The sequence below is a fragment of the Leptonychotes weddellii genome, chromosome 5 (genome assembly GCF_054177405.1).
Source record: "Leptonychotes weddellii isolate Sample4059 chromosome 5, ASM5417740v2, whole genome shotgun sequence".
Taxonomy (NCBI): domain Eukaryota; kingdom Metazoa; phylum Chordata; class Mammalia; order Carnivora; family Phocidae; genus Leptonychotes; species Leptonychotes weddellii.
The window spans coordinates 154,750,626-154,760,112 of record NC_138373.1 but is presented as its reverse complement, the minus strand read 5'-3'; the positions used below and the strand labels follow the sequence as shown (position 1 = coordinate 154,760,112).

General features: G+C 58.0%; 1 protein-coding gene across 2 annotated transcripts in view; it reads left to right on the top strand.

Moving 5' to 3' along the window:
* The first annotated feature begins 1,255 nt into the window (after positions 1–1,255).
* Positions 1,256–9,487, top strand: part of SCUBE1 (signal peptide, CUB domain and EGF like domain containing 1) — a 140,866-nt gene continuing 132,634 nt past the window's right edge. For both annotated transcript variants that reach the window (XM_081822583.1, XM_081822582.1), the window contains exons 1-2: positions 1,256–1,343; positions 4,958–5,089. In XM_081822583.1, coding sequence (XP_081678709.1) covers positions 1,256–1,343; positions 4,958–5,089 — 220 coding nt within the window. The remainder of the gene's footprint in view (positions 1,344–4,957; positions 5,090–9,487) is intronic.

Here is a 9,487-nt window from a genome sequence, read left to right as displayed (position 1 = left end):
TGGAAAGGAAAGCTAGGCGCAGACCCAGGCGGGCAGAGTGGACAAAAAGAGGAAGGTCTTGTCTTTGAGTCGGGCCTGGAGAGCAGGAGAAGAAAAAAGGAGCTCTTATTGGTGGTTGTCAAGGAGATGGGCCTTGGGGTTTGCTGAACTTTCTTCCCTTAAAGCGTCCTGCCTGGGGCTGAGAGGGGCCATTTATTTCCAGCTGTGCCTCCCGGACCGGGGTCTGGGTCCAGCCCCAAAGGCCACCAAGTGTCAGGTGTATTTCCCAGGCCAGGCCTGAGTGGTGCTTGGGTGGAAGGACAGTGATGATTCCTCCAGCCCCCAGCCCATCAACTGCCTGCCCGGGGCCTGTCACTGCGGAGGCCCCAGGCCCTGAATACTCAGGGCATCAAAGTGGGCAGGCTAAGGGGTCAACGCACAGATGGGCTGCGCCACCGGCAGGGACTGCCTGCAAAGTGGCATTGTCCATCAGGGAGCTTTCCAGATGCGGATCCTGCAGCTGTCCTATGACAAGCACACTTATGAGCCATTGTCCTTTGGGGAGCGGTAAAAAAAAGTTCATTTGTTTTGAACGTCTATTTTTAATCGATCCTCATAATTTTTTTCCTTTCGTTCACCGCTGCATTGCCCTCGCTGGGCGCACAGTAGGTCCTCAATAAACATTTCCCGACTGGACGAGTGCACAATTCTGCTTTGAGCGTTCCCATTTCTTTCACTGCAAATGGATGTCTCCGGGCCTTTCTCCACCTCCGAGGGCCGCTCGGCAGGCTCCCTCCACTCCCTAGAGTGTGCGTGTTGGGGAGATGGGAGGGCTGCCCCCGGAGGGACGGTCACCCTCGACGACTAGGGCATGGGGGGGGGTGGAGGCAGGGGCCGGGGAAGGGAGCAGCCTCCGAGCGAGCCCCAGCCCGGCGGAGACTGTGCACCCCGCGGCCACCGGAGCGGGCCCCGGCCCCCACCCCACAACCTGCCGCCCGCCCCGAGGGGAGGGGGCGCCCCCGACGCCCGCCCCTCCCCCCCGCGGGCCGGCGGCCGGCGCCCATTGGCCGGCCGCGCGCATAGCCCCGCCTCCGGCAGCCGCGGGCCAATGAGCACACGGCTGTCAGCTCGTCAGCCGCGCCGGCTCGGTGGCTGGGAGCCCGAGCGGTGGCCGAGGAGCCAGCAGCGAGGAGCGCTCGCCGAGCGGCCGGTCGGAGGGGTCCCCGCGCCCCGCACGCCCGCACGCCCGGCCGGCCCGGCCAGGCTCGCAGCGAGCATGGGCGCGGCGGCCGTGCGCTGGCACTTGTGCGTGCTGCTCGCCCTGGGCGCGCGCGGGCGGCTGGCGGGGGGCAGCGGGCTCCCAGGTAAGCCCCGAGCGGGCCGGCGGCGGGCTCAGGGCGGCGGCGGGGTCCCGGGTGGGCCCCCGCCCCGCACCGTCGAGGGGGCTGCAGCCCGCGCGGCCCCGCGCCCCGCCCCGCCTCTTTGCAAAGTAACTTCTGGGGCCGACGCCGGGCGCCCCCTCCCCGAAGCTCCGCGGCCCGGGGGCTCCGGGAGCCCGGCGGGGCCGCAGCAGGGGCGGGACGGGCTGGGGCCCCCGGGGGAGGGAGTGCGAGGGCGGGAGGAAGAAAGAAAGCGCGACGACAGGCGGAGGGGAGCCCCGGCGCTCGGAGCGCAGGCGGGAGGGAGTGGGGACCCCGGAGCCCGACGGGCGCTCCCCCAGGGGAGAGGGGCGTGCGGGCGGAAGGAGGCCCACAGGGGAGACGGAGAGGAGGGGAGCCAGGGAAAAGGACTGACCTAGAGAGAAAGGGGATGGGGGAGGTGGTGGATAGAGGGACGGACGGACAGAAAAAGAGGCACGGAGGGAACACACAAAAGGACACAGAAAGAATCCCAGAGAAAGACAGACACGAAGAGTAGGGAGGAGACCAGAAGACCGGAGGGGAAGGAGGAAACCCAAGGGAGAGAGAAGGAGGCAAATAGGCAGCTGGAAGGAAAAAGACAGATAAAGGGAGATGTGAGGGACGGACTAAGGGATGGGAAGGAAGGGAGAGGAGGAGAGGTGGAGGCCGAGGGTACAGGAGAGAAAGAGACAAGAGGACTGGGGGTGGGGGATAGGGAGGGAGCAAGACAGACGGATGGGAAAGACCGAAGTGGACATGGTTGGAAAGCGATGGACAGACAGACAGACAGGAAGGGGGGGGTTGCAGAGGGACTGACACAGAGGGAAGGAGATGGATGGGAACCAGAGGGAGGGGAGACCAGACTTGGGACCTCAGGGAGGAGGCCCAGGAGAGGGAGGCAGGAGGCACTGAAGGAGGAAATGGGGGGATCTGGGATCCGGGATCCGCAGCATTTGGGGCATGGGTTGGGGCAGGCAGCAGAGGCTGGGGGGGGGGGGCAGGATTTCACAGGGAACTCCCCAGCGCCCTCTCCTTCCCCTCCCACTCTCTTGGTTGTCTGGTAGGGGTGCTCCCACAAAGCTGAAAGCACAGTGTCTCCTCCCACAGCTTTGGAGGAGCTTCCTCCCTCTCTCCTTGAGGGGTGGGGGGTACCCTGCCTGCTTCTGCTCTCCTTGGCTTCCCCCCGCCCCCGCTGCCATGCTGGGCTCCCCGAAGTCTGTGTTTGGTGGCACAGGAATCTATTCCTGGGAGTCGCACCCTGACTAAGGATGCCAGGCCATTTAAACTATTTCACAGTTGGAGCCCGCAGAGGCTGGGCCCTGTGGCCCACAGCCCCCACCGTGTCTGTAGGTGTCTCTCGCCGACTTTAGGATCCTTCGCCCCTGTTTGGCTGTTTCTGTATGTGCCTCTCTCCACCTCTCTGTCCCTCCTCTGTGTCCCACCCCCTGAAAGCCTTGTGCTGTGACGCAAACCAAAGTCAAAGCAAGCAGCGACGGAAGGGCTGGGCTGCCCTCTGGAGGGAGTCCCCAGCCCTGGGCAGGGAGCAGGGGCAGACCATGGGAACAAATGGCCTGTGGCTCCTGTCCTCCCCAGCCCCCACCTAAAGTCACGTTTAGGAGATGTGTTGGGAGTTGTCTCGCCGCCCCCCCCCCCGCCACGAGTCCCGTGGCTAACCTTCATCCATTTCCCTCCCCACGAGGATACCTGCCTAGGTCAGAGATTAGGGATACGGGGCAAAAGGGGCTCCAGAACACCAGGCAGTTTCCCTCCCCTCGTTCCTGTACACTGACCCTTGGGATGTGTATCCGTGGTCCATTTCCCTTGCTGGTCCTATCTCAGAAGTGGCCCCAGGCCTCCCCACTGGAAGGATGCAGACTGGCCCTCCCTGGCCTCTGGCTTCCTGCCCTGGAGGCCGTGCTAACCCTGCATGGGGGTCCCTGTGTTGTCACTTCCCCAGAAGGGGATGTTCTGCTGGCCTGATGTTCCTGCTGGCCCCTGGCCATCTGATGGCTGGCTCTGGCCTCCTACTCTGACTGCTTCCTGACTCCCGTTCCCCCTTCCCCTGGGCAGCTGTAGAGGACAGGCTGCTGACCTGAGCAGATACAACCACCCTGAGAAGTGACGCCACCTGCTGGGTGTGCCTGCATGCGCGTGTGTGCATGTGTGTGTGTGTGTGTGTGCATGTGTAGGGAATTTTGCTCTTATGCTTCTTGTTGATGCCTCTCTTCCTTTGGGGGAGGCTGGAGCCCTTAGAGACTTAGAGAGGAGCTCTATTCTCTTAGAGAGGCCCCCCACAGATTTAGAGCCCTGATGCCAGCCAGGGGAGTAATTCAGAATGGACAGTCTCAGGAACCCGACAGTCTAGGGGAAGACTGGAGTCATGAAGGGAGGAGTCCAGGACTTCCCCAGACTTGCCCCTGGGTGACTGCACTCAGGGTAGCTGCTGAGGGTTCCCTGTGCGGCCCTTCTGGGTCCCTCTATCTGCCACCATCCTTATTTTATTCGTGACTAGCTGGAAGTAACATGGCCCATAGAAAGCTCTGGATCTGAACTCCAGTCTTGGCCCCTAATGAGCTACTGACCTACAGCAGACCTCTCTGGGCCTCAGTTTTCTCATCTGTAACCCATATTATAACTAAGGTTCTTCTGGCTGTGCTATCCTGTGTCCTGAGGGTCCTTTTCCCGGTTTGAGCTCTGTGCTGTGTGTGTGTTGTGTGTGTGTGTGAGAGAGAAAGAGAGATGGGTGTATAGACAGAAACACAGGATCTATTTTGCATTACTTTGGCCAACAGCTATTCCAGACTGAAGGTGTATATGTGTGTGTTGGGGTGGGAGGTGGGGAGTGCCAGGAGCCCTCAAAACCTAGACTGAACTTGAGTTTGGAAGTTGGGATCTGAGAGCCAGGTGCTGGGTGTCTGAGGTGGAGAGGAGAAAGGATGGGGAGGTGAGAACCACGGACGAGCCCGGTGTGCCTGCTCTGCTAGCCACCACAGGCAGGGGTGTGGAAGCTAGGTGAAGAATCCTCCATTTCCACAGCCTTGGGCTGAGTGGGGTCAGGTCACCCCTCTGGGCCTCCTGGCTTGGCCTCTGCTCACCGTTCCATTCTAGCCTTGGTTTCCTGCCCCTGCCCCACCCCCCACCGTAAACCCCAAGGGGATAGATTTAAATTCCTCCAAGGCCCTTCTGGCTCTGAATTCTAGAATAAGGAGACTGGAGGAGGGATGGAGCAGTGCTTGTGGGGAGAGCAAGACACACAGAGAGGCTTTCCCAGCGGCGCTCCTAAGCCTCGGGTTTTGTCATCTCTCCAGCAGGGGTAATAGACCAACTGAATGGGACCGTCATGAAAATAAATGGGAGCCCGCATTTAGGTGGCATTGTGTCTGGCACAGAGTAGCTGCCCCCAAAATGCTACCAGCCGCCACTTGTCACGCCGGATTGTCGTGTGATGGCTATTACTGTTAATTACCCCAGCGGTCGATGGGAGGTGGGGGGGCAGAAGGAGCTCCCTGCCCCCAGCCATTACTGCCTGCCGCCCGGTCCACACCTCACCAGTGGTTTCCCCTCTCCGCTCCCCCCAGGGCCAGTCGACGTGGACGAGTGCTCGGAGGGCACGGATGACTGCCACATCGATGCCATCTGCCAGAACACACCCAAGTCCTACAAATGCCTCTGCAAGCCGGGCTACAAAGGCGAAGGCAGGCAGTGTGAAGGTGAGCCCAGCCCGGCCCTCCCAGCCAGACCCCGTGGCTGCCACGGCCCCCGTATGTGGTCAGTGCCCGCCCCGTGGCATGCCTCACTCAGCCTTGGGAGGGAGGCCGGGGGCTTCTTGGGAACTTGAGCTGCTTCCCCGGAGGGAGGAATTTGGAGTCAAAGGGGACTTAACTTGTGCTGGGATTGAAACTTTTGTTTCGTTTTGTCTTAAATGAGATGAAGTGTTGAATGATATGTTCTTCCGTCTGTCCCTGATGGGATATGTGTGGGGTACAGGCCTGGGGTAACCCTCTCCCCAGGTTCCTAACTTCGAAACCACCCACATCACCCCGTGTGGCCTTAGCTTCCCCAAAGGACCTGCTTAGTGGCCAGCCACAGCGTTTGTGGGCTGGCTCAGGTACGAGAGCTTGGGAAAAGACATAGATTTGTGCCGTGTCCGTCTGTCTGTCCGGCCTTTCTTCCCTGCACCTGGGGTTTTGGTGTGACTGTTTGGCACTGGAAACTGCCTTCCTGGCAAGCTGGAAGTCAGAGAGAGAAGAGTAGCCTTGGCTGTCTTTGGAGCCAGGACTCTCCAAACTGGATGGAACTCATGGGAGCATCTGTCGGGGAGGGGCTGTGTGGCCATTCTATGTGGTTCTGGGGAAGCCCATCATCAGGGAGCTGGAAACCTCTCTCTCCATGACCCGTGTGCACACCCGGCTGAGAATCGTTGATCCAAATCCTCCCTGTCTCTCCCCACTTTACAGATGAGGAAAGTTAAGGCTCCGAGAGAAATAAGACCCCAGGTTCTGCAGGGCATGACGAGTACTAAACCCCAGGACCTGAATTTCCACCCCACGGCTCCCTAGCATCTCGATTGCTTCTCCCCACGTTTTGCCAACTTACTTTTGCAAAGCGTGAGACTCGTATTAGGAAAGCGACCCATGAGAGTACGATGGGTGCCCATCCCTTCTGTGTAAGGCTTTGTAGGAGCTGGAGCTTTGTAGGAGATGCAGCTAGGCCTCCTTGGGGTGCTGACATGATTCGTCCATCTCACTTGTTGGGCATCTCCTTAAGGCTGAGTGCTGGGCAAATGGCAACGGCCTGGATCGTGCCTGGTTTGGCCACATCTCTGGCCTTGCTTGGGGCCCAGAAGCCTGAGTGCAGAGCTGGCACCTACCCACAGACCTCTGGAAGGAGGCCAGGCTGGAGACAGGTAGAGGTCATGAGCAAAAAGCCTGGTGGCATGGGCTAGCCCCCTGCTGGCAGGGCCTGGAGGATCCATGTGGCATGTGTGGGCTCTAACGTGACGGTTTTCTGACCCTCTTCTCCCTGCTCCAGTCCCAGTGCTCTGGCAAGGGAGGACCGAGGGCAACCCTCTCTCTCTGCTTGTCCAAGCCCCTGACCCAGCCTGTTCCTTCTCTAGCCCAGCTCCTTGGGTTTCCGTCCTGCTGTCCCCGGACCTGGAGGCCCACACTTTATGTCCTGCCTGTCTCCCTGAAGCCCTTCGGAGTCCAGCTTTAGCTCTCCACTCTGCCTGAGCCCAGGTTGGGAGTTAGACTTGCTGGCTCAGTATAAGGTTGGGAGAGGAGGAGGCTTGTAAATGTGCTTCTGGAACTGCCAGGGCCCTCTATGTCTTGCTAGTCTGTGTCCTCTTGTCATGGCCTCTGCCCCTCACCTCCTGAAACCCTGAATAGCCCTCGTGTCCTGGCCACACACCCCCACACGAGGCCGCGCCATGTCTCTGAGCCCCAGCTCAGGTCTTACCCCCTACCGGGAGCCCCTTTTCCACCCTTTGTGTCCTGGCCAGTTCCTAATCAGGCTTTAGATTTGCCTCCTCTGGGAAGCCTTCCCTGATACCTCTGCTTCTACACGATTACACATATACACACCCACACAAAGCCACATTAAGTGCTTTTCTCCATCGTAGCACTTCTTTTTGTTTTTTTAAAGATTCTTTAGGGGGAGCAGAGGGAGAGAGAATTTCAAGCAGACTCCATGCTGAGCGCAGAGCCAGACGAGAGGGCTTGATCTTATGACCCTGAGATAATGACCTGACCTGAGCCAAAACCAAGAGTCAGACGCTTAACTGACTGCCCCACCCAGGCACCCCCCATGATAGCACTCCTTTTTAATTTTTTTTAATTTTTATTTTTTAAAGATTTTATTTATTTATTTGACAGAGAGAGACACAGCGAGAGAGGGAACACAAGCAGGGGGAGTGGGAGAGGGAGAAGCAGGCTTCCTGCGGAGCAGGGAGCCCGATGCGGGGCTCGATCCCAGGACCCTGGAATCATGACCTGAGCCGAAGGCAGACACTTAACGACTGAGCCACCCAGGCGCCCAGCACTTCTTTTTTTAAAAAAAGATTTATTTTTTTATTGCAGAGGGAGAGCACAAGTGGAAGGGGCAGAGGGAGAGGGATAGAGAATCTCAAGCAGACTTGGTGCCAAGCAGACCCTGACGTGGGGCTTGAGCTCATGACACCGAGATCACGACCTGAGCAGAAACCAGGAGTCAGACACTTAACCTACTGCCGCCCAGACGCCCCCATCAGAGCACTTCCGCCTTTGGATTATAATTATGTGTCGTGCTGTCCTGTTGAACAGTGAGCTCATTTATTGGGGGCTGGCCATGGGCTCAGCATTGGGGCCCACCACATGGAAGTTGTCCAACTTGGGCTCACAGTGAGCCCCCAGATTGCCTTTCAGGCTTGTCCCCATCTTCCCCGCTCCGGGGGCAGAGCCTGGCATGAGCATAGGTGTGCAGAAAATGTTTCGTCTGAGTTGGCTGTCTTTTGCCCAGACTGGGGTTCCCAGGAGATGAGGAGCCACATAGATAGAAGCTGCCCACGGAGGGGCTGTGCGGGCGGCAGGGAAGTGGCAGGCTGGTGCCATGTGAGGACCCACTCTTGTCATGGTGTTCTCTCCACCCTGTCTAATGGGAGAGGAAAGCAAGAACAGGCCCGGCCTCTGGATGGGAGTCTGGGTTGCAGCCCTCCTCCAATGTGAAAGTCTAGGTGGTCATTTGCCCTCCTGAGCCTCAGTTTCTTCTTGTGTTATATGGGCCTAAGATACCCCCCGCCATAAGCCGTCCTGAAGATGGAATGAAGTCCTGCCCATCACGGTGCCCAGCTCACAGTAGGCACTCAGGATACAGTAGATGATGGTTCTGTTGTCTCTGTCATTGCCACCGTCTCTGTCATCTGTTCTCACCACCTCCCACCGTGGCTTCAGGCTGTGAGAGGTAGTGTGAACAGACTCGTTGGATGACATCTTCAGTGGTGAAGACCCTTGAAGATGGTTCAGTGCTGCCTGCCTCAGAAATTATAATGATAGCACAACCTTGCCCTTCCCCTCAAGGAGCTCTGGATCTGGGTCAGGCTGCATGAGCTGAAATTATGTATCTGTAGAAATTCTTAATCAACAGGGTCAAATGATGGTAAGTCGGTACCTGTGGAGTTGCCCTGTTAACAGTATGGGGAATGGGGCGCCTGGGCGGCTCAGTCAGTGAAGCATCTGCCTTCGGCTCGGGTCACAATCTCAGGGTCCTAGGATCGAGCCCCACATCGGGTTCCCTGCTCCACAGGGAGTCTGCTTGTCCCTCTGCTCCTCCCCCTGCTCATGTGCTCTCTCTCTCTCTCTCTGAAATAAATTATAAAGTAAAATGTTAAAAAAAAAAAACAACAGTATGGAGACTAGTGGTCAAGAACTGAGAGGACATCATTTGGCCACTCACTCCCTAAACCCTCCGTGAAGGTTTTGGGGGACCTGAGTGGACACTGTCCCACTTGCCCTGAGGTTTTCTCCCCACTGAGGACAGGCATCAGTCAGAATTAATGGAGCCTGCTGGAGTGTTCCCCCACGGGCCATCAGATCCCCCACCAGCTTCCCCAGGAGGACCATGCGGAGATTTCTGGAGGCTTTGAAATCTGGAGGGGCTGGCCAGTCACATGCAGTGGTGGCCTGAGGGAGCTTGGAGATCATTCAGATGTTCATTCACCTCCTTGGTTTACAGTTGGGAAAATGGAGGCCTGAGGAGGCAGGGGTGTTGCATGAGTTGGGACCAGAGCCCAGGTTTGGTAGGCCCATTTCTCACACTGTGTTCTGCAAGCGGTTATTGCTACCTGTAGCTCTCTGCTCCGAGAGGAGGAATAGGCACTCAGTATGCAGTTGGGCACAGTGGTTAAAGCAAGGACTTTGGAGACAGACGTCATGGTTTCAGATCCTGTCTGTGGAGCCTGGGCAAGGTACTCAACTCCATTTGTTTGTCTATATACTAGAGATAACAATAATATCTACTTCACAGAGATAGTGTGAGAATTAAATGAGGTAGCGGGCATAAAGCATTTGAACATAGCCTGGTACGTAGGACGCGCTATATGAGCTTTACCTGCTGTTCCTGTGATGATGGTGGTG